Genomic DNA, 24,812 nt, shown 5'->3' on the forward strand with positions numbered 1-24,812 from the left:
AACAAGAGCAGACAGACGGACACTGGGCAGGCACGTAGGGCAGTACAGCTTAGTTAGTACTCTAAACTTTATTCAGAATGTATTAGGGGTACTAAAGGCTTACAGTTGAGGTGGGGAATACGGCCATATTTACATCTTCCTAATGACTCTCCTTCCTTTTCCCAGCCACCACCCACCTCCACAGGGTGTTGTCCGCAGACCCTCCAGGCCTCTTGTCATCGACCCCATCAGTGTTTCACACGGGTGAGCCCTCCCTGGTCCCAAACCCACCATCCTCACTTGGCTTCCAAGAACACTACACTGTCCTGCCTTCCTTCTACCCACTGGCCGCCCCTCCCCACCCCCAATTCACCACTGCCACGTTTCCACGGCACTATGACACTTGAGGACTTTGTGGCCCAGAAGTGGCTTCTCCTTGCTCTCACTATTCGACCTCTGGTGCCAGTAAAGCCCAGTCCTTCACCACCTCCCCTCTCAGGCAAGCATTCCAATGTTTCTCGTGCCTTTTTGTGTTCTGACAAAATGTGGATGATGTTCTAGGAAAAATATGTCGCGGAACGGCCCATGTAGTGACTGCTCACGTCACAGACTGTCTCAGACAAGACGGTGACTTTGACTTTCTCCTCTCCGCCACATCCGAGGTCTCCGCTGCTCTTCTGCCCTTCCTGGCACCCGGGACCAGCCCGTCTCAAAGCCTCCTCACGTGGCTGTCCCCTCAGCCTGGACCCGGATGTCTCTCCAGAGCGGATTCCCTTCCCCGCGGCCTGCTTGGAGCAGGAAGTCCCGCCCCTGCCCTCACCAACCCTCAGGACTGCCTTTGCAGGGCCTTCCTTCTGCTCCGACAGTCTTCTAATAAAAATTCCATCTGTGAATTCTCCTCACACAACGTGTGAGAGGGAAATGTGCCCATTTACACCCACTTAAAGGCTTGGCTTGTCTCTCTGCAGACCAAACCCCTCATTCACTCACTTCCTCTGACTTCGGTTATTCAGTCATTGAACAACGATGGGCAGTGCCCCCCTCACGACGGTCTGACTGCAGCTGACTCCCACGCAGGGAGGGCAGACGAGGCCCTGGGCGGCAGCACGTGGTGATGGAGAGAGCACACTCAGGAGACCCGGGGCGCCACTTCCCAGACAGGTGCCCTGGGTCACATCCCTAACCCTCTGGGCCTCAGGTTCTCTCCGTGAAACTCAGCGGAGTGCGGTGGGGAATAAATAGGGAAATGCCGTGACTTAACACAGTAGCTGGTGGATGAGGAAAGCTTAGTGCGTGCTGGAGAAGCCCACCCGGACGGGAACAGGGGGCTCCAGTGGTGGGGGGCGGGGGGTGGGGGCACAGAGCAGAGGGCACCTCTATGCTGGGGGGGATAGAGATGCTCCTGGTGAGGTACGTCTGAAGGTTTGCAGACAAAAACCGAGCACAGAGTAGTTGTTTATTCACTGTCCCAGCAGGAACTATTAACACATAAAGGTTCGAGTTTCATATCAACAATGTCCAAAAAAAGATCTTTTATCTCCGGGGGGGAGGGGCAACCATGCAATTCTGAATTTTCACTTTGAATAGGGCTTGGGTGGGAGGTATTGACCGCCTGCAAGCTTGTGCCTCCCTCTCCTGGAGGGAGCTTGAGACTTGCTGGGAGCGGACACGAGCTCTAGGTTTTGGTGGTAAATCGGCCTTCTTTTTCTCCCCTGAAGAGCTGCCTTTTCCCTGACGTAAGGAGAAAAGCTTGGGGTCTTTGTGCGTCAGGCCTGGAGCCCAGATGCGGGCCGTCTGCTCCCAGATGAGGGTTCTTGGGCTGCCTGGTTCAGCCAGAACCAGCGCCATGGACCCTGGACCAAAGCCCAGACCTCAGTGCTCTAAGGGACCCTTGGGGGCCCCTACCTGAGCCTGTGGTCTGGGCAGCTAGGGAGAAGGCAGAGACACTGCTGTCAGCGGCCCAGGCTGACAGGTGGGGGAGGCAGGGCTGGCCAGGGACGGAAAGGCAGGTGAACGTGCAGCTTCCAAGACCTTAGCGCACCGAGGACCACTCAGGCCCCTTGAGGGCTGTGCCCCGGGAGCCACCTGGCAAAGGCAGAATCTCCTCACGACACTTCAGCCAACTTGTCTACCGCTAGGAGTTCAGCTCCGCCACCTGGGTCACTACTTAACATTAGATATTCGGCCCTTATGAGTGGCCTCTCTGGAAGGGGCGTCTGAGGGGCTCACACACTTATTCCAACAGCATTCAGACCAAGAGGCCAAAGAGAGAAGGGCTGGAAGCTACGGGGTTCCGGACCCATCTAAGGGGCTGGCCACCTGAGCTGGGACAAGCTGCTTCTCTGTCCTGACTTCACATATCCCTGCCCAGGGCTCACCAAGAGGTGAGCAGCAAGCTCAGGTCTTCAGGACAGAGACCACAGAGCTGCTTTTCAATCCGCGTGCTCATTGCTCAGGCCTCCGTCCGGCATGAGATGGGAACAGCGTTGGGGGCTGCGTACGGGCTCTCGAGTCAAAGCCCCTGGATCACGTGTGGGTCCTGACACATGTGGCTGTAGGACCTTGGGAAAGTTACCTAGGCGGTCTGCGACTCAGTTTCCCCATATGGAAAGTGGGAATGAGGTGTCACCTCACCGTGTTGCGGTGAAGAAGAAACGAGGTCAGTAATTGGCTCGGGCCCTCGCACACCATAGCTGCTCAGCAGGTGTCAGCCCCTGTTCCTGTCCCTGCCGGATGCCTAGCCTGAGATGCCTCCGTGAAGGCCTTTGGCTCAGGGCACAGGCCACAAATGGGAAGGGCACAGCCAGCACACCCAGGATCCCTGAGATCTGTGAGGGAGGAGGGGACCAGCCATGGGGGAGGCGTGGGGGGATTTACTCTTCCAGGGGTGGTTTTTCCACTAAATTAACATTGCCTCAGTCTGAGGGAAAAGCAGGGGGACAGTGTGACTACCGCCATGAGGAGGTCTGACCCCAGGCACCAGCAAGCCCCCTGCCATTCACAGTGACGACAGCACAGGGCTAGCCCTAGGGGTGCAGCTTGGTCCAGGAGGGGGCAGTGGGTGGGGAAGGCACTCCCTGCAGCGGTGGGGGGGGGGGAGCGGTCAGGGCCCTGGGTCTGGGACATCTGAGAGTTGGGGTCCTGGACAAGATGTGCCAATCCAGAAGCTTCCAGGGCGAGGCAGGCCCTACTCCCACCAGCTCTAAAACAAGAGCTTCTTGGGAATTTCCCATGGGAACTCGTTTCTTCCAAAATGGCCGTAGCACGCCGTCTTCTGGTAGATGGGCTTCTTCAAATCCAAGTCCCTGCACAGTCAGCAGAGGAAAGGGTCATTTTCAGTGGAAAAGGAGCAGAGTTTCTCTGAATTTCGAGCACAGGAGTAACAAACAGAGTGTGGACTGTCACTGCTCAGAGCAATTTCCCATACATTTCCTGTCTATGCCACACCACATCTCATGAGGTGACTGTCACTGGCCCCTGGGAAACAGGCTCAGAGGTTCGGGGACAGCCTGGTTACACAGACACACCCAGGACTCAGAATCTGAACTCTGGCCTTGCTGTGCCTTCCTCCTTTTCTCTCCTTGCCACTCTACTGGCCTGGTGCAGACCAACCATACGGCCAAGCTCCGCAAGGCAAGAGCGGCCTCAGAAACACGGGCCGATGGGACCAGACCCGCCAGCTCAATTCTCAGCATTCAGCCTTGTGATTACTTTCCTACAACCCCCCACCTGCTCAAAGATGGCCCCGCTGGATGGTCAGCGTCTCTGGGCCAGCAGGGACCTTAGACACCCCCTTCAACCTGAAAAGCAGACATCTTGCCCTTGGGGTGTGCATTGAGCTGGTGGGGCCCTCCTGCAGGATTGGAGGCCCTCCTGCTCCGGGGAGGCTGAAAGTCCTTTTTTTCCCTTTCTCTTTCAGAGGAGCCAGACATCTGGGTGAGGGGGGGAGGAAGGGCCCGTCTGGCAGCGATGGGGCAGTGATTTACCTGACGATGACCCCGGGCCGAAGGTCAAAATTCTTGTTGACCACATCTAGCAGTTCTCTCTCTGTCTTCTGAGAGGTTCCATAGGTGAAGATGGAAATGGACAGTGGCTCAGCCACACCGATGGCGTAGGAAACCTTCCAGAAGAGACGAGGGTCAGGGACAAAAGCCTCTGTGCAGGGGGTCTGCCCTTCAGAGAGATCCCGATGCCCTCAGAAAGGGGCAGCTGGAACCACCCATCCCTGGCCCGACCCGCTCCCCAACCTCGTCTGTCTAGGAATCTCCACCATCTTCACAGCGAGCAAATTCAGTATGTGCCTCTCTCCCTGAACATTTTTTCCCTCCCTGAGGTTTTCAGGGTACATGCCCCGATGCCCCATGTAACACACAGTCACAGTCTTTGGCAAGGAGTGTGCCCCCCTCCCCCCGCAGGCCAGCACGGCCTCAGCCGGGGCAGAGGTGGGGTGGTCGGAGTGGGGCTGACCCACCTGCACGAGCACTCTCCGGCAGAGTCCCGCTTTCACCAGGGACTTGGCCACCCAGCGGGCAGCATAAGCTGCCGAGCGGTCCACCTTGGTGTAGTCCTTCCCGGAGAAGGCCCCTCCACCGTGCGCCCCCCAACCGCCATAGGTGTCCACGATAATTTTGCGGCCAGTGACGCCCGCATCCCCCTGCAGACAGAAAGGAAGAAATGGAGGGGGGGTATGAGAGCCAGGGTCCCCACAGGGCAGGGCGGACGGGCGGCTGCAGCACCGCGATGGCCACCGCACTAACGGGGAAAGGGGGCCCTGAAGCTGCCCGTGGGCACTTTTCAAAGACCCGCCTCCCCCCACTCCCAGCCCCCAAAGCTGGGAGTCAGCCAGAAACCTTGCACACTCACCCCAGTTCAGTCACTGACCCATTACAGCACCCAGGTAACCTGCCAGAGCCTCATCAGAAAGTGCAAACGAGGGGACAGAGGTTCTCTGGAATCCTAGCCAGCTCCTACTTCAGTCTGTTTTTATGAGTCAGTTGTGATGGGGAAATCCGAGCTGCAGGAGGGCCCTGAGCCTCGACACACACACCCTGGGCCGTGGCCCTGGCTGGCGTTTCCTCGAGTGTCTACTCTGTGCGACATTGGGCAGTAATGATGATTTGTTTTTTGTTTTTTTGAAGGGGGGAGGGGCAGAGGAAGAAGAAGAGAGAAAGAGACAAAGAGATAGACAGAGAGAGGGGTGGGGAGGGCAGAGAGGAGCGGGGAGGACAGAGGATCCAAAGCAGACTCCACACTGACAGCAGAGAGCCTGATGTGGGGCTTGAACTCACGAACCACCAGGTCATGACCTTAAGCCAAAGTCGGCTGCTTAACAGACTGAGCTACCCACGCCCCGGGAGAGACAGAATCCCAGGCTTGGAGCCTGACTCAGGGCTCGATCCCATGATCCTGGGGCCTTGATCTGAGCTGAAATCAAGAGTCAGATACTCAACCAACAGAGCCACCTGGGGGTCCCAGTAATGATGTTTTAAAAGGGCAGGGGCTCCGTGTCGAGTACTTTGGGGAAAGACCACGTACTCTATCCCCCTGCTTAGAGATCCACACTTCCCACTAGCACATCTAGGCTTTGGGAAGTCCTACAGTCCTGCAAGAAATGACAGTAAGCTTTGCCTTTCTTTCCCCCTGTGTTTCTGCAGTACATTTGGTCACGGAACCCGTTACGGGGGCTCCGCTTTGCAATAACACATCCCCTCTGAGGCGCCCCTGGCAGAGGTCAGCAGCCTCTCAGACGTGCTCTGCCGATCTCTACGTCCTCTCTCCTGCCGTACAGGAGAAAGGGGACAGCAGGGGTCCCCGCCTAAAACATGCCCCAACACGAATTGAACTAACCTGTGGCAAAGACCCAGTGATGCCACCTGGGAAAGGCCAGTCATCCGCAAAGGTGAGCTGGCATCTCAGCAGGGCAAGGCGGCAGCATGGGGCAGTATGACATGTCTGGAGAGGGAGGGCCAGGCTGCACGAGGTGGGAGAGTCCTGGGGACATGTCCCCAATTCCTCCTGCACTGACACATGGACAGCAGGCCCCAGGGAGTGTGAGCTGACCTCATGTTGTGTCCAGGGCCGGGCGTGGCTGAGTCACACAAAGCCACCTCCTCCTTTGCGCCCAGGGAGGTGAGCAACCCCAGTAACAAAGACTAATCAGGAGAGATCTGCTCTGAGGCAAGGGCGTACCTGGGGACCTCCGATGACAAACCGCCCGCTGGGCTGCAGGTGGTAAACGGTGTCTTCGTCCAGGTATTTGGCTGGCACCACGGCCTCGATCACCTGCTCCTTCAGGGCCTGGCGCATGTCCTCCAGCGTTATGTCTTCATTGTGCTGCACGGAGATGACGATGGTGTGGATGCGCACGGGGATGACTGCGCCGTTGTCCTGTATGTACTGAACTGTCACCTGTCGGGTCACAAGGGCAGGGGACACGTTGTGAGGTCCTGCCCTGAACTGAGGACACACTGCGGCCACGCACAGACACTCAGATGGCAGGCGGGGCTCCCAGGATCCAAACGAAGGTGGGGGGGGCCTCCTGTCCTCCAAGGACCTCCAGAAAAGTTAATCTGACACATTCTTGTATTTGAGTAGCTGCCCAGTGCCAGGGGATGACTGGGCATGAGGCATAAGCTATTCCCAGCTATGACCACAATTAGTGCCACTTAGAGACTCAGGGTTGCAGAGTTTCCTCTTTATTTGTCACCCAACTAGCCTCCTCCCCTTCTATCTCAGCGGGTTCTGGGTGCCACGAATCCCCCCTGGCCAAAGCCCTTTTCTGACCCTCCGTGGCGCAGAGCCACGGTATCCTGGCTCCTGCCAAGGAGCACAGGTGTCCATGAGCCACGCCGGCTGCCCCAGACCCTCAGTGGAGGAGCTCTGGAAGTGTGTGGGGCCAGAGGACTGGCCTGCTGTAGGGACAGGGTGAGAAGGGCTCAAGTCAGGCTGGCAGAAATGGAGCAGCAAGCTTGGGAAGGCCAGCCTCCGGGTGTTTGAGCAAAAGAAAGGAAAAAAAGCTGAGAGCACATTGGAGGGAAGGAACCCGCCTGCGGTGCCCTTGCAGGTCGAGCCACAGGGGCAGTTCTAATGCTCGCTTCCACCCCGGTGGGGCCATCTGCGCATGATCAATTCACATTTCGGCCATCCCGGCAAGACAGGCATTATCATCTCCACTTCACAAATGAGAAAAAAACCAGGCCGGGAGAATCGAAGCAATTCATCTGAAGTTACACAGCAGTCAGCGGAAAGCCAAAGAGCCAGACTCGGTTCTGCCTGATCCCAAAGCTGGTGTCGTTCCCGTAGCAGCACAGACAAAATCCTTCCTCAGAGACCTTGTGCTATAGTGACACGTCAGTGAGTGTGAGAACCCGATGACACAGCCTGGTCTGACTGGTAACAGAGGACTGCGGTCTGGGCACCCCGGGAGCGAAAGGGAAGGGGACAGTGAGGATGGCGGATGAGGCTGGAGGGAAACCAGCTCGGACTGCAGTGCTCTGTATGCGGGAAGCCGCGCCAGAAGCTGTGAGAAGCTGCTGGCAGCCCTGTGTTAAAGACGGGAGAGCTGGGGCTTCAGAGCATGAACACCTTGGTCAAGACCACACAGCCAGCAGAGCCGGGCTCTGACCTGGAGCTCTGTGGCCTGGTAGCCGGGGCTCTGCCTAGCAGAAGGCTGTCACTCAAGATCCCGAGGGACACATGGGAGGGAGCCCCAGGCCCGAGTGCCACCCAGGGCAGTGTGGACCCACAAGAGCAGTGCCCAGAGGAGGCCTGGGGTGTGTGGGGCCTGTGGGAACGTGGCTACGCCAGGTGTCCCTGGCTGGCAGCCTTACTTCCTACCCCAGGGCCTTGAGAGGACCACGGGACAGCAAACAGTGCCTCCCCGGGGACGTGCCTGCAGCAGGGTCTCTGCCCGCCCGAGGCCCCTCAGATATCCGCCAAACACTGGGCCTGCATCAAACTCCAGCTCTGTGCCCTGGCTGGTTCAAAGAGCAAGAGGATGGGATCCAGAAGAAGGAAGGGAGAGAGCCCTTCCCATGTGATGTCTGACCCTCGTTCGAGGGGCAGGTGCACAGTGACATCTGTGTCCCGAGACCAACCTTTAAATCCTGGGCTACGTGCACACAGCTGTGACAGGCTGCTGGAGTTGGGGCGGGGGCCCCCAGGAGGGGAGGCCCTGTGACCGGCTCTGGGACCAGATCCACTGCATCAGCATCAGGCCCTGGGAGAAGGCCCGCCTCCTCCACTCCCCCGCTGCCAGCCGTGAGCCCAGGCAGCCTTCCTTTCACGCAGAACCGCAGGGCTGTGGCCGAGCCGAGGGTTCCGAGCATGCCTCTTCGCTCATCATGTCAGCAAGATGGGGGGCGGGGTGGGGAACACACCACGGAAAACACAACTCTGACCAGGTACAAAAACAGTCATCCGTACTGCCACTCGGTTCTCAATATCAGCAGCCAGAATTTGCTCGGGTGGAAAGACTCGTCCTGTTCACAGTTAACACTCTGGTCAGATGATGAGAGTCCTTCACAAACAGGCCATGGAGCCGGCCTAGAAACCAGTCCTGGCACGGTGCCGCTCACCTCCAGGCAGCTGTGTGCAGGGGCCCTCGGGCGGTGGGGCCAGACCCACACCCCTGCCCCTGAGATGCCCGGGGCTCGGCCTCCCCGCGGCAGGGGAGTGAGGCGGACTTTGGTATCCAAAGTAGCATTAAGAGAATTCCATGTATCCCTGCAGGAGGAGAAACCCCGGAGGAGCACACCCCCGCCCCCACCCCTCCACTGCTGAGCGGGATGACAAGGGCCTTCCCTCTTCAGCCGGCCCCCACCGCGGTGCCTCTGGGTCTCACTGCCACACAAGGAAAAGGGGAGCCCCAGCGCTCTCCTTCCTCCAGCCTCTGTTCTAGGCTTCTGTTTTCTGCAAACGTGCCTCTCGCCTCCCGACACAGAGCAGCTCTGGCACACGACGGAGCCGGGTGCGCCAGCTGCCGTGCGCCCATTCCTTTGATACCACTGCAGTCTTCGTATTTGAGCTCTCCCGCCCCGGGACCTCGAAGAGCAGCCGAGGAATGCTGATGATGGAGGCATGTGGAGAACACCAGGAAAGGTCGGCTGTAGGCCACACATGCAAGTCCTTGTCCCGGGTTCAGAGAGTTGCAACCTGTGCCCCGCGTGGCCTCGCACCTGCGTTCAGGTGGACGCGCCTCTGTGCAACGGGGGCGACGGGACGGTCACGGTCACGGTCAGCCATGCTGAGTTATACAACCGCACGCGCCAAATTCCAAGTCCGGGGGCAAGAGAAGGCCCCGTCTGGTGGTGGCCACCGGGGAAACCACGGGAGGTGGGAGCTTCCTGGCCACTGACGGACAAGAGGCAACAGAGCAGATCCCAGGAGAGGCCAAGGGCGGGAGCAGAGGCACAAAGCACTAGGGAGTGAAGTAACTCAGACTAAGCAAGGACTGGGGTGGGGAGGTAGAGGAAGGTAAAACTGGAAGACCATAAGGGGCTTCGATGCCAACATAACAAGCGGGGGGTTCTCCCCCTGCGGGAAGCAGAAAATTGTAAAGGATTCTGAGCCAGTATTAGGAAATTAAAAGTCCAAAGGGAGTTAAGTGGAGTTTCCAGACAGGGAAAGTCCTTGGGAGGGCACGGCGCAGATCCCTGCTGTGGCCTGGGAACCAGGCTGGAGCAGAAGAGGTGCTCTCTAGGCAAAACATGGAGCGAGGCTGGGTGGAGACAGAGGGGGTGCTGAGTAGGATGGGGCGGGCACCATGGCCCTCCCTGGAGCCGAGGAGGAGGTGACCGTGAGGCTGCACACGATGGCTCTCCGGCACACATGTGTGTAGGGGGAATGAGAAGCAGGGCTGCTGATCCAGACACCCTACAGGTGAAAGCTTTGGCTGAGTGTGACAAAGTAGGAATTGGGTGCAGGAAGGGGATAGGGTGTGCAAAAGTGCCAAGGACCCGTTGGGGGGTGGGAGACGAGCCAGGGGAGAAAGCCCCGGGAAAGGGGCCAACAGGGCCGCCAGGGTGACACGGGGCAGGGACGTGGAGAGGGGAGGTGGACGGGGCGCCTCCACCCACATGCGCTAACATTTGCATCATCGCTGGCCTTCACATGTGGACTCCGGTGAGGATTTCCCCACGGTCCAGAGCAGAGAGGTCAGGGCCCATGGGAACAGAGAGTCCAAAACAGCAACGGGAAAGCCTTTTTGCGAGAAACAGTGATAAAGGGCCACAGCGAGGCACGGATGGCCCTTGTCAACTCGGCGTTCAGACCTTGCTCAAGGTGTGGAGACCTGTGGGTGTGGACGGGCAGTGAGCAAAAGTGTGAAGCCAATTAAGAAGTAAATGTGTGGCAGGAACCAGGGAACCACATTGCCAGAGTCAACATATGCTAAGAAGGCAAAAAAACAAAAAACAAGGTCTGAAAAAAAAAAAAATCCGGAACCGTTCTTTCCATTTTTCTGCATTTTTGAGACTTTTCACAATAAACATTAGGGGAGAAAACATGTAGATCTGAAGAGTTTTCAGATAAATAGTTCTTTTCACAACCAACAATATTTTGAGTGCCCGGACTGACCATTTTGATGCCAACAATGACAAGTACCAAGAGGACCCAGAGGGGTGTCTGGGTCCCCAGTGTGTGTCTGGGGCTCCACGGGAGGGGGGCAGGAGGAGGCTCACCTGGGTCTTGGAGTCAGGCCTCAGCCAGGGGAGGACCCCGGAGCGTCTGAGTTCCGCCATTCGGGCATTGAGTTTGTGGGCAAGGATAATAGTGAGGGGCATACACTCTTCTGTCTCGTCGGTGGCATAGCCGAACATCAGACCCTGGAGGAGAGCGTCAACGGAGCAATACGCATTTTATCTTCTCATCTAAAGCGTGGCTGTATTGGGTGCCCTGTGCATGTATAACATCTGCACGGGGAGGCGGGGGCACTTGTGGACAGGAAGACAAGACAATGCTCTGGGAGGGGGGGACAAGCCCAAATTGGGCATCGGCGACCACAGTCTTCCACAAGCAGGCCGTGCCCTCAAGTCGCTGCCCTGAAGCAGGGGTGTCCTAATTTATTCCAGGCGCACAGACCCCTCCCCCCGGGAGCTCCTGCTAGGATGAGGGGGGTCTACCCCACAGCGTGTCCAATCCATTACTCATGAACTTCCCAGCTGTCAACTCAGTGCAGGTCAGAGCCAGGGCTGACACAGACAATGCTATCCTGACCCCTGACCCTGCACTCCACGTGTGGTCACCTGGTCTCCGGCCCCGACGTCTTCTTCGTTTCTGTCCAAATGTACACACTGGGCAATATCCGGGGACTGCTGCTCCAGAGCTACCAGCACATTGCAGGTCTTGAAGTCAAAGCCTAAGCAGAAGGGAAAGCAGGCCTTCGTGGGGACACGTGTCAGACAGAGGGTGGCTTCCAGCGTCCTGGCAGACTGCTCAGCTCCCGACACGGCATTTCGTGTGGGGGTGGGCGGTCTCTAACCAGCTGGGATCTGTCTGGGACCTGTTGGGCAGAGCTGAGGCCCAGGATGGGGAAGGCCATGTGTCCATCCCATGTTATCATCTGGAAGGCTGGTCGAAGAAAATCCTCCACAGTGCATTTTACTACATTAAATTATACCTAGATTAGAAATATATATCCTACACAGAACGGCAAGATGAAAACCAGATAACGGCTGCGGCTGCGCTGGGTGACTCGTGGCCCTGCCCCCTTACCCTTCTGGAGGCACGTTCCAAGACCCAAGCTGAAAATCACCTTCCAGCACTGCTGTTCGGAAGCCTAGGTGTAATCCACGTTATGAAACACACTGAACAAAGACAGTGCACGTGAACTATCCAGAGAGGCTCCCAGAGCTAGAGTCCTCTGATCCCAAGCTCTGCACAGGGCCTGAAGCCAAATGGAAAAGCCACACCTCTGGAGGCCACGGCCACGTCTGCCCACCCCCAAAGTTCAGGCACACACATGGAAGCTGTTCTTCCCAGCCCCTGGGAAGAACTCGTTGCTGGTGAGTGGCAGCCCCGCCCCCGGAGCCCCAGAAGGGGCCACTGGGCACCGACAGCGCGATCTTCTCCCTGTGGGCCCTCGGGCCTTGCCGGGCCCGGCCGTGGGCACTGCGTGACTGAGGGGCTGAAACTCACAGAGGCTCTACTACCAGGCCAAGTATTGGTGACAAGCCGAGTAACTGTCACTCTCTTTCCAGTCTATTCTACCTACGCTGCCAGTGTGAGCTTTACTAAAACCAACCAACTGACCCATATCCAGGCTGTTGTTTATGTCCATGCTTCATGTGGGGCCTGCTGCCCGGTGAAGGAGAACTGAGATGACTCGGGTCCACCCAGCCCCTCCCAGCTGAACTGCCCCAGCCAACACAGACTCACTCAGGGCTAGCCTTCTGCGAGGCACACTTTCCTACCTCCGCTAGGTCTCTGTCTAGAATGCTCTTCCTCCAGCTCCCCATCCCCACACGCCCAAATCTGATCAGCTCTCAATAAACGTCCCTGGACCTTCCCCCCTCCCTCCCTCCCACCGACTCGCCGCTGGGCACCCCATACTGTGCCATTTAATGCCAGGCAGTGCCCCCACTCCAGAAGCACCAGGATGCCTTTGTCCTCTGCAGGTTCCTGTTCCCAGCGAATGTTTTTGAACACACAAACCAATGAGCCATCTTTAGAGGCCTGCCAAGGACTCACCGATTGTGCATTAAATATTTTGCATTTTCCCTAATCGCTCTCTGGACAGTGAAGCTTCTCAGCCCTGAGAATCCATCAAGGGCTCCAAGCGATTTGGAAAAACAGAATTCAGGGGACCAAGGGGAGAGGAGCAGCGACTGTACAGCCAAGAGCAGTGCGGGGCGGTTAGCCCGGGGCCCTCTTAGTGCAGCCACCGTACTGTGTCGCTGTGTGGGGTCCTCTGGGTGCAGGCAGAGCGACAAGCTGGGCGTGCCGAGATGCAGTCAGCAGCAGAGCTGGGCTCTCTCTCGCCCTCTCCTGCCAGCACACATTGCCTCCTGGGAAGTTTCCCTTCCACCTAGTGCAGAACAAGGCTTGTTCTTGAATAAGGTCTACACGTCTTAAATAACCGCCTTTTCCTGGTAGAACAGGTGTAGCGGTGCATGGTGACATGTTGGGAAGCTGCTGGTCTGGGACAATGTGCTTCCTCCAGAACACTGTGCTGACTGGCAGAATGAGCCTGTGCTCATTGGTTCTGTGTCCACTTCCGTGTGCTGAGTGAGTACTCTAGGCGGGTCAGAAGGTGGCTGCACGGAGCTTGTGTGTCTGCACCCTCAGCGGTGAGGGACTCTCACTCACACACATGCAGCACATCGTTCCAGCCTGCCCCGACCCACAGAGGTGGCACACATCACCCTCAAGAACCCATAAGTGGCAGTGAAGAGGACAAATACAAAGACCAGCGCCCACGCCCGGCAGAGAACATCTCCCCAGCGGAGGGCGGCTCCCTTTACTCGGTGCTTCTCTCTTCCAAAGCCTTTGCCAGCACCAAGACCAGAGGCGACAACAGATGGACACGGGCTAGTTCAACCGGGCGCCATCCCGTGGGCCGCCATGCTATCGCCAGAGACCGTGACTCCTGACCTGCCAGGCGGGCCAAGGAATGTTCTTTTCTCCCAGTTGGTATCTGCACTGGCAGAGGACAGAGAGCCTCGGATCTGACACGGCGGCGGGGGCACCCACACATTTCAGACCCGGGGGCCCGCCTCACCCTTGGCGGAGTCGTCGTAGCCGATGTGCCTGATGGTGCTTCTCACCACCCGCTGGTAGTCCACTGTGGCCATGGAGGTGATCTCTCCGCAGAGTAGCACCATGCCCGTCTTACACACCGTCTCTGCGAGAGAGGGGGCAAGGTCAGCGGCCACGGGCCAGCCGAGGGGAGCACCACTCCTGGACCCCTGCACAGCGCTGATAAAGGGACTCACGAAGAGTCTTACGAGGCATGGGTGCCGGAAATGAGGGAACAATGCTGACAAGCAGAGTAAATCCCGGCAGAAGTGCTGACCGTGTGTGAATGCTGCCCGGAGAACTATGCTTTGGACAGACCCGGTCACACCTCGCTTTCACAGGGACCCCGTCCTTCTCACGTGGTGTTGGACCACTTATTTAGCCTAATTCGGCTTCCCCAACTGTACATGAAGACAACGTTACGACTGCCGTGTGGCTCAAAGTGAGACAACGGTGGCAGGTGGTTGTCATAAAGAATGCTGTCAACATGCCTCCGGGAGGCCTCTCCCGCCCCTTGTTGCTAATATTCCACTGCAGGCTGAGGTCCTGAGATCAGGGCGGGCCAACCTCCTCACTGGCCATTCACAAAGATATATCTCAGGGTGAAGTGTACCCTCAGAAGGCACAGGTCCCAGTGGTGCTCAACGCAGGGGCTAGGGAGGCACTGGAGAGGGAAGGAGCCGTCTGTGCAGCACACAGTGAGGACAGAGGGGCTCTGGTCTCCCTTCTGGGCACCCCTGCCCCATGACCTTGGCCAAGGTCCTGATTCGGCTGCAACCGTGATCACCTCGGGGGTCCTCCAGGCACTGGAGCCCCTGGCTCTCTGTTGTTCCGAGGGCCTCAGCACAGGCAAAGACCTCGAGCCCAGCCCACTGAGGTCTTTAGCAGGGAGTAGACATCTCTTACCACAGGCCACCCTGGCATTGGGGTCCTGCCTCAGATGGGCATCCAGCACGGCATCACTGATCTGGTCGCAGATCTTGTCTGGAGGAGAAGGAACATGTATAAGAATCACAGAGATAGTGGGTCTAACAGACTGAAGTATCAAAATAATCAGGTATTTGGTAAGCTTACATATGGAATCTATCTACCAAAGAGGACACTTCTTTAAATATACATAATTAGGAAATTTTGAAATTTTTATTTCATCCCATTTCTGCCTAATTTTGGATGATGTATATTACATGAAGTCGTAGCATTCCCCCAAAAAAGACATACGTTCCAAAATCAGTTCTAAAAGACTATAGCAATTTACACAGACACACACAGATACACACACACACACACACACACACACACACACACACATTCTCCTACTAAAAAGTCTCTCATTCTTTAAGATATTCCCTTTAAGTCTAAAATCTAGAAAGCTCCTAGAAATGGAAGTTAAAATAGCTGGGGGGACTGGGTGGCTCAGTGGTTGAGTGTCTGACTTCAGCTCAGGTCATGATCCCGTGGTTCCTGAGTTCTAGCCCCACATCGGGCTGTCTGCTGTCAGTGAGGAGCCTGCTTCAGATCCTCTGTCTCCCTCTCTCTCTGCTCCACCCCTGACTCGCACACTCTCTCTCTCTCTCAAAAATAAATAAACATTAATATGTACATATATACATAGATAGATAGATAGATAGATAGATATAGATATAAAAATATTTAACAAGTGGATATGATCATTAAAATGTATAATTATAAAAAAAAAGAAGTTAAAATAGCTAATGATGTCAGTAAGATTAGGTGCCAACACGTAAAATCAGATGGGACAAACAGATACATTTCTCTGCAGATTCCATGAGCTGAAATATACTGTGTACACAACACCAAGCCCGAATCCACCACCCCAGCTGTAGAAACTCCATAAGAGAACCTCTACACATCATTGCTGTTCTACTGAACATTTCCACAGGCAGCTCTCAGATCATCCCCACTGCCACTCAGCCCCCTGAAGGCTAGATGTTCTAGCTGGGTTTGACCTCAGTCAAGGTGGGGGCTGACCACAGTTCAACAGAAGCAGGGATTTGACCTTATTTTTCCACTACTTGCCTTAAGAATTCCACATGGCTGAGCATGCAGACCCCTCAGTGGCACTCTGGAAAAGTCCGCTCTTGCTTTGGGGTTGTGCAAACAGTCAATGTTTACAGATTCAGAAGTAAAAGCGACACCTATTTATACATATTACATCTCATTTAATGTTCAAAATACCCGCAGAGTTGACTTTTTTTAATGTTTATTTACTTATTTTTGAGAGAGAGAGCAAGGTATGGGCTGAGAGAGAGAGGGAGAGAGAGAATCCCAAGCAGGCTCTGCACTGACAGAGTGCACGGGGCTCAAACCCACAAACCATGAGATCGTGACCTGAGCCAAAGTTAGACACTCAACCAACTGAGCCACCCAGGCGTCTCCAGAGTTGGCTCTTAATAAATTAATACAGTTTTTCCCAGTTTTATTGAGGTATAATTGGTGTACAAAACTTATCTGCATAAAATTAAAGTATATAATTTGAGGAGTTTGGACATGTGAGTACTCTCACGTTATCATCACCATAAACAAGGTAAGAAACATATCTGTCACCTCCAAAAGTTTCCTTGTGTCCTCCTATTTTGTTTTTGTTTTTTGGTTTTTATATGAAGAATCTAGATCCAGAATCAAGCGCTCTGCTGTCCTAAGCGCATCATTTAAAACATTCACGACAATGTAACTTAAAATGTTAATCTGCCATTAAAGGTGAATTCTCTAACCTTTCCTTGAGAAACTGCCACTAAACTTTCGGGCTTTCTAGGCACCCCACTCCAGTGGCAGATCCCTGCTGTAAATCCAGGTTTGTCTGATGCCACGGCCTCTGCACACCCCTACTAATGAAAGCCTGCTACTAAAATATCTCCATCAGGACTCCTAGGGTTACTCACATGCTGACCACGGATGACTCTGCTTGTTTCAAGGACGCAGGTCACATGTCCCCAGTCCACACGGGGGACTGGGATAAGGGGTATTAGGGATAAAGCCGAGATGAGCAAGGGTGTTGAGACAGCTCCGCAGACTGAAATAACGTGTAAGGAGGCTCTTTCTGAACTGTTTCTTTAGGCTTTCAGAATTTCTATTAGTATCACTCAGTGGCTGTAAGATAGCTCATAGGTGGTTTTCTTGGAAGTTGAAAAAGCATTCATTTTATCCTGCTGGTGGAAGAATTCAGCACTGGAATGACAAGCAACAAGTCCTCAAGCTTAGAGGAAGCTGACTTACGTGGACAGTTAATTGATTGTGGCAACTGAAAGGAGAGTCAGACAGACTGAAAGGCTATCATTAAATAGACAACACGGCCATTTGATTGGCTAGAATTTTTCTTCTGTCCACTGAGCACACCGCGGTGTGTACTGTGGGACCTCTGGCCACCGCGTGCCCAAGCACCCAGAGACTTTATAAAGTTACACACAATGAAAGGGGCTATTTGTTTCGAACTGAGCTAAGTCACATACAAAACTGAGTTTAAACCAAGGTTTCTTAACAGCGGTAGGAAACTGTTACTGACATTGGGGGCCAGAAAATTCTTTGCTGCAGGGGGGATGGTCTTGTGCATTCAGGATGTTTAGAAGCACACGTGGCCTCTATCCACTAAATGCCAGTGGCACCCCCAACCCCTCACAGCAGAGTTATGACAGACAACCAAAAATGTTTTCAGACATTACAAAATGTTCTTGGGAGAAAGGGGGCAAAACCGCCCCCAGTTGAGAACCACCAGCTAAAGCATAGGAAAGGAGATGTCTACAGCTGAGTTACAAGCTCTGAAATAACATGGATGAGGCAGATGAAAAGAAGGTAGCCTTGGTGATAAGTTACCAAAACTTTAATTTCTCAGATGAATTTTGAAAAAGTGCATAAAGAATAAGTCAGTGTGCCCAGCCCCCAAGATTCTTCTTGAGCAGTGGTTCACAAAGTGTGGTTCCCACAGCAGCAGCAGCAAAAGCATCTCCTGAGAACTTAGTAAAAATGCAAACCTTGAGCCTCACCCAAGATCTACGAAATCAGAAAAGTCTGGAGGTAGGGTCCGACACTCTGCCTCAACAAGCCTACTGGGTGATGCTGATGCTCCCTGATGTCTGAGAACCACTGACCTGCGGCCTGAGGCTGATCATGGTCCTCACATTCACACACGAGACTCTCCCATTTCCCCACAGCACCAGAAAATACTCAAATGTTCTTCCTCTTCAGGAGGTCATCTGTACTGCTCATAGATAATATACCTGAGGCTTTCAGGACCTGGAGATCTGTCTCAGCGACTACTGGAATGTGCTGTTCGTTCCTAGACTATACACGCTTTATGTGCAACACTTAGTGACCACAGTCTTGTTGGAGGGAACACTGGAACATTCTCTGTTGATTTAAGTCGCTCAATGATAAAGCTTTGTCTTGCCCCCCGATATATAAAGCTGATATCCGATACATGTTAGATGTGTAATATGTTTAGTCAACCCAACGTGTGTTCCCTGTAGTGGCCTCATCGTGCAGAGATGCTGGCTGCGGGTGGCAGCGTGAACGCTTGGCTTCATTAACTGACAACTTCTCATTTCCTAATCAGTGACTGTTTTCCAAAACTAGTAAATTAGTAAATTAATAGAATTAAAAGACGCCTCCCATGGTGCCTCCAGAGACCCCTCACGGTAACGAACACGGATTGGTTTTAAGGCCCCGGGGAAAATGGCTCCCCCGGCACAGGCTGTCCTCGGTCCACAGCCACCTACTTACCCGGGTGTCCCTCTCCTACAGACTCTGAGGTGAACATGAAGGCTCCTTCTTCACTTAGAGAGTGGTCACACAAGCCGTCCACCGGGCCATTCATCTTTGCACGCTTCTCCACTGGGTTTCTTCAAGGTAACGATTTCAACGCTGTTGACTTTGCCTGAAGTGGTTTTGTGTGGTTGCTTTTTTTTTTTTTTTTCTCCCCCGGGAACCCAACAGGCTTGTCTTTGGCAGAGCTACAGGGCTCGCTTCTGGGGAACTGCCTGTGCGCACGTGAGGGGAAGGTGGGGAAGGTGAGGATGGTGAGGAGGGCGGGCCTGAGTACCGACGTGTCACTCTCTCCGGCTGGTCACGGCTCGCTCCTGAGTGACTCCTATATATGGAAAAGTGAAAGGGCCTGAATAATCATGTGAGAAAATTGGAGGAGTCCATTTCCTGGGGGGGGGGGGGGGGGGGGGTGTCTTCTTACCTTGAGGAATTCCGGTCCTCAGCTCGGATTTCCCGAGCCCCAACGTCTGGTCAGTGCACGGTGAAGAAGGCTGTACAGATTCTGCAGAACCGAAGCTCCTTTGGGACTCTGCTTCGGCTCTGCAGCTAATCTCCATATTGGGTCGAGGTTAACATCCCACGTTGGAGGGTGGGGGTCTGTGGTGACTCAGGGATACAAACAGGCAGCAAGGAGCCCTTTCCCAGAGATGCGGTTTCGGCTAAGGCTGCGGCACAGGGTGGCCTTTGCTACTGGGTGCTGCCTTTCCTCCCCCACACCTTGTCTGGGCTGGGCTCTCCCCCTTCTTCTACCTTCTCAGAGCTAGAGCACGCACCTGTATTCTGAGTCAGCGTGGACGTTACACAACACGTTCGTTTAGGGGAAAAGCTTTCGAGCCCACATTTCTCTGCTGATAGAAAGCACCTAAGCTGTCAGCTTCTCTAAGACACCAGCGGTCACATTAAAAAGTATCTGGACAGGTTACAGAAGACAATACTTTTTTATTTTTATTTTTTTGTTTTTGGAAAAAGACTCTTGAGAGATGGATTCATTACAGGGAAATTATCTGAGTCCAGCTTCCATAAGATACATTAAACTTCGACCTATTCAGTCCTATACACTTGATCAACATTCTGATCACATGATTCCCGCACTTTTTTTTTTTTTTTTTGCTTTGACCAAGAAAAGAAGTGAACTGGGTTACATCTGTAGCCAAATTCATGCTCTACATGACAGCGCCTCTCTCTTCCTTCCCTCCCACTCTCAGACCTCAGGCTGCAGGAAGAGTGAGGAACTGAGATCACAGACAGTGAGAATGGGTGGAGAAACCAGTTCCCACTAGAAAGCAATAAAATGTAAGCAGCCAAAAGCTCATGCATCAAAAATATTGGACCGTGGGAAGCAAAAGGTAGGATGCGGTGGCCCCAAATCCCCTCTCTACTTAGAATGTGAGCATTACAGTTCTCTTCCTGGTGCTCTAAACTTTGAGTTTTGCCACCTGGTCAGTAGCAGCAGCACCAACTATCCAGGGAATTCAAACTATATTAAAGTGACCTCCTCACGGGATAAAGTAAGAGGTTTCACATACACATATTTCATCATTTAACAAACAGCGAGCTGGACCGCTCAGGCACAAGACTGCTGAAGGTTCGAAGAGAAAAAGCCACTGGGAAGGGATGGAAAAATGAGGATCAAACAAGGACTTTAGACAACATAGCCTTGTCCTTGTCAGCACACAGGCGTCCTCCTGTTTGCACTTAAAATATTTCAACATCGCTGTCCCTTTGTAAATTTCTTCTGGGTACACTGGTTTCAAACCTGGAGGCAATATGAGCTAATGTTTAATGTGAACTGTAGACCTAGGTTAGCCTAGCAGCTAGAACTATAGCCATTACGTTCTAACTCTGCTTTAAGAGCAAGATGGGGTTTAAGTAGCAAGTACTCAACAGGGTCCTAGAGCTGGCAGTAAGTCAGAGAGCAAAGCCCAACTGCCCTCTGAATTCCAGAATGACTAAAAGCATGGAGTGGAGGGGCATGTCCTACACAGAGAAGTGGTGTTTCCAGAAACATATACAGGAGGCTTCTGTAGCCTGGCCACAAATTCAGAGTGAGGGAAGGATCTGGAAGCACGGAGTTCAGTCCCCATCTTATGTGTGAGTCTCGTATGACATCCCCACGAAATCTAGGCCACCTTATATTCTTTCAGCAGAGGTTAGTTAACAAGCAGCACACAGAACACCGTGGATGAGAGTGTGGGCTTCAGGGCTGGAGTCCTGTGTGACCTCTAACCCACTGTCCACCGTGGGGCAGGCTTCCTAACCTCCCTCATCTGTAAAGCAGGTTAAGTAAGCATCATTGTGAGAAACAGATGTGGCCATTGCGGTAGGATGAGTATTGAGCACAGAGCTGGTGCACGATAAGACTTCGATAAAATATTCCTTAAGCACCTTCCATGTACGTAATACGTGCTCTTCTTTTTTTTTTTATTTTAATGTTTATTTATTATTTTGAGAGAGACAGAGACAGAGGGTGAATGGGGGAGGGGCAGAGAGAGAGAGATGGAGACACAGAATCCGAAGCAGGCTTTAGGCTCTGAATCGTCAGCACACAGCCCAACGTGGGGCTCAAACCCACAAACCGTGAGATCATGACCTGAGCCAAAGTCGGACGCTTAACTGACTGAGCCACCCAGGCGACCCAATGTATGATCTTCCTATGTAAAAAGATAAAATGCAAGGCCCTAATAGTGCTGAATCAGTTGAAAGATATCCCTTTTGTACTAAATGTTACCTGATTTTGTACTAAATGTACTAAAAGAAATAGCACTTGAACCCAGAGTTAAAATAGTGGTTTCAATCTGCTCCCTTTAGAGAGAACTGGCAGACCTTGGCCAAGATCTAACTACTTAGAAAACTGAATCTATGGGGACTTTGTATCCCTAATTTGCCATCATAAACTCAAATTAAAACCTCCCTGACGCACAGGCTGTCCCGCTCTCCCTTACGCATGAGTTGTCCTAATGTCCCCCCACCCCCACTGATTACCTAAGTCCAATTCAAGGTGTCAAAGGCCCACAGTTGATTTCACCTCTATGCAGCAACCTTCAACTCTGAAGCTTTGCTTCAGAAGAAGCAACTTGGCTTTGAAAACAAATAACATTTTGGTCAGATTTACCCCTGATACTAAAATATAAAATACCAAATGAATATAAAATACCAAGCAAACGGCTGTGTTTCCAATGAGCAGTCTGTGTAAGCCACACTGACCAGTTTCATGAAGGGGCTTGGAGGGCACCCGACCCCCAGGTAACTAGTGGAGAGCACCTGGTCTGATAGTGCCTTTGGCCAGCTCCTACACTGTCATGCCTGATGGCTATGCCACAGTGCAGAGCCTGATGCAGGGCTTGATTCCACGAACTGTGCGATCATGACCTGAGCCAAAATCAAGACTCGGACATTTAACCGACTGAACCACCCAAGTGCAAACATTTCTGACCTTTGGTGAGAAACTCCCTTAAACATCAATGACATAATAACCACATGGGATATTTTCAAAGGATTTACTACTTTTGCCCTCATTAATTTAAACACAAAGTCTTCCCAAATACATCATCCGGAACGTGAATAACTTATTTACGAAAGAGAGATAAATAGATTCAGACTGTATATATTTTTTTTAATTTTAGGTAATTTCAACACTATACGACTTTGGTTCAGTAAAAAATCCACATATGCACTCCGTATACAACAGCTCTTCTGAAAAGGAAGAAAGAAATGTAGAAAGGTTTCATGGAAAAACCAGAACTTGAGCTGGACCCCAAGGCAGCAGGGAGGCAGTAAGGACCTGGGGGCTTTACCAGCCAAGAAGCCACAGTGTGGGTTAGAGCTGGTGCAGCGGGGCATTGCCCCAACTTTACCTGGGGGGTATGGGGTAACTGGGCAGGGAAGGGGAGGGCCGGGAAAGCCAGGAGCTGGGGTTCAGGGCAGGAAGTAGCCATGCAGAGAGGCAAGAGAACGGGAGTTTCTATCTGACAGGAATGAAAGCTAGATTATAGAGGAAAAGGATTCCAAGATCAGAGAGAAGAGGTAAAACTCCTGCCTGGATCCAGGAGTAAACTAAAGAGGAACAAATGCTCAGATATTCATATAATGTGAATCTTGCTATGCATTGTCATTGTTCAAAACCCTGTTGCTTTTCTAACTGGAATCATCCCTTCCCCCAAACACATACACCCCAGCTTCTGAGACTTGTGATCCTGACAGCTTATTTCAATTTCCGATCGCTTATCATCTGTATCCAATTTCCCACAAAGCTTGCCAACGATTCTTTCTCAGTGGTGTTTTTGGAATTCTCCCCTTCCATTTTCATGTCCACAAACAGTCACCTCTACGCCCATTGTTGACATCTCACATTTGAGTTAGGCACCAGCTGGGCCCACCCTCCCGTACCAACATACCCTTCAGTGGTGGTACCATGCTACACATAGTAGGTGCCTTAAAGCAGCCTGCCAATTGGTACCTAGAAAAAAATGAGCAGTCTCGTACACTACCTCACCTCAGTTAAGCTGTGCAAACAAAATATTTACACAAGAAGAGCTAGACAATCTCCCAGAAATACTCCTATGCTAGGATACCACTCAGCTGTCAAAACATTAACCACGATGTCACCTGCAAAAATATGGATGAATTGAAATAATATTCAGTGAAGCAGGGGCCAAAAGAGAATATACAATATCCCTTTTAATAAAAATAAAACAAGGTTTGTAACATTTACTTTTTAGGAATAGGTAAAGGTTCAATAAAGGATTCAAAAAGGAAAAGCAGGAAGTGATATCACTGAAAATGGTGGAGAAGAGAACCCAAAGCTTCCATCCTGCCACAAAGATCAACTAATAATGTGGGGGAAAAAAACTGTTTGAATCAACTTTTGCAAAACTCTGGAATCCAGTCAAGAATTTATAGGAAGCTTACTAAAGAAAGAGGATGTCACACTTACTGTGATACTTTGTATTGTCACACTGTAGTTAAGAGAATGCTGTTATATTTTAAATTTCCCACCTTGTCCCTCACTCCCCAGATTGATGGTATCCATGAAGATGGTAACCCATACCCCCAATGCAGGTTGCTAGTACAAAGGGAGCAAAACAAACCTTATTCTCAAATAACTGAGGTTGTGTTTTCTGTTTGTTTGCCTTTTTACCTGTCTAGCAGCTCCCTAAAGGACTGGTATAAGGGCTGGCTTATGTTTTGTTCCAACCCAGAACATTTCCAAGCGAGGGGCAGCTTCCCAGATGTCATCTGCAGAAAGCATTTCAAGGCAAAAGTGTTGGTCACAAGCGACTGAGGCAACGGATAATACATGGACAAGTAATAAAAAAGACCAAAAAGCCTGGAAAGAAAGAGGTTGGAAAAGAGATACATGGGGAAAGTACAGGATTTTCTTTTAAGCTACCATGGATACCAGGGAATTAAGAAAGAAGATTAAATTATTAAAACCAGAAATAGAGGTGATGGCATTACTACAGACCTTACAGAAATAAAAAGGATTATACTATGAACAGCTGCATGCCAATATCCATCTAGATAACCTAGATGGAATGAATTTCTAGAAGAACACGAACTACAACTGACTCAAGTGGCAATAGAAAATCTAAATGTAACTATAACAGGTCAAGAGATTGAATCAGCAATTAAAATACATTCTAACAAAAAGCTCAGGACCAGATGGCTTCACCAATTCATTCTCCCAAACACTTAATTAAAGAAGAATTAACACCAGTCTTATCAAACTCTTCCAAAAAATAAGAGGAGGCAACATTTCCTAATTCATTCTACTTGGCCAACATTATAATGATACCAAAGTCAGACAAAGATATCAGAAGAAAACTATAGACCCATATCCCTTATGAATATAGATGAAATAATCCTCCATGAAATGCTGGCAAACAAATTTCAGGAATATATTAAAAGGATTATGCATCATGACCAAAGAGGATTTATCCCAAGAATGCAAGGCTGGTTAAAAATAAGAAAATCAATGTAATATGCCATAGTGATAAAATGAAGGGGGAAAAACACACCTCTCATTTGAGGCTGAAAAAGCATTTGAAAAATCTGATTCTCTTATATGGTAAAAATATTCAACAAACTTGGGCTAGAAGGAAACTTGCTCAACATGATAAAGGACATTTATGAAAAATGTACAGTTAACATCATACTCGATGGTAAATAATGGAAAGCTTTCCCTCTAAGATCAGGAACAAAACAAGTATGCCTACTTTCATGACTTTTATTCAATACTGTACTGGAAATTCTAGCCAGAGCAAATCAGCAAGAAAAGAAAAAAAAAAAAAGCACTGAAATTCGAAAGGAAGAAGTAAAACTAT

At 51.9% G+C, this 24,812-nt stretch overlaps 1 protein-coding gene across 1 annotated transcript; it reads right to left on the reverse strand.

Moving 5' to 3' along the window:
- Nucleotides 1-1,416: 1,416 nt before the first annotated feature.
- Nucleotides 1,417-19,237, reverse strand: MAT1A (methionine adenosyltransferase 1A). The gene is made up of 10 exons (XM_049645280.1): nucleotides 18,911-19,237; nucleotides 18,448-18,814; nucleotides 14,620-14,697; nucleotides 13,697-13,819; nucleotides 11,223-11,335; nucleotides 10,659-10,802; nucleotides 6,169-6,387; nucleotides 4,451-4,633; nucleotides 3,966-4,099; nucleotides 1,417-3,284 (listed from the first exon to the last, which is right to left on the reverse strand). The coding sequence occupies exons 2-10, from the start codon at nucleotides 18,539-18,541 to the stop codon at nucleotides 3,182-3,184; spliced, it is 1,191 nt and encodes a 396-aa protein (XP_049501237.1). The 5' UTR covers nucleotides 18,542-18,814; nucleotides 18,911-19,237; the 3' UTR covers nucleotides 1,417-3,181.
- Between the last annotated feature and the right edge of the window lie 5,575 nt (nucleotides 19,238-24,812).

The sequence above is a fragment of the Panthera uncia genome, chromosome D2 (genome assembly GCF_023721935.1).
Source record: "Panthera uncia isolate 11264 chromosome D2, Puncia_PCG_1.0, whole genome shotgun sequence".
In the NCBI taxonomy this organism is placed as follows: domain Eukaryota; kingdom Metazoa; phylum Chordata; class Mammalia; order Carnivora; family Felidae; genus Panthera; species Panthera uncia.

Bases quoted from the DNA above. Each gene is read 5' to 3' on its own strand.
- MAT1A (XM_049645280.1), bottom strand. From the start codon at position 18,541: ATGAATGGCCCGGTGGACGGCTTGTGTGACCACTCTCTAAGTGAAGAA. The intron at 11,336-13,696 runs GTGAGGCGGGCC...CCTTCTGCTTAG, and splicing joins CTACGACGACTCCGCCAAGG to GCTTTGACTTCAAGACCTGC. The intron at 3,285-3,965 runs GTAAATCACTGC...CTGACTGTGCAG, and splicing joins CGGCCCGGGGTCATCGTCAG to GGACTTGGATTTGAAGAAGC.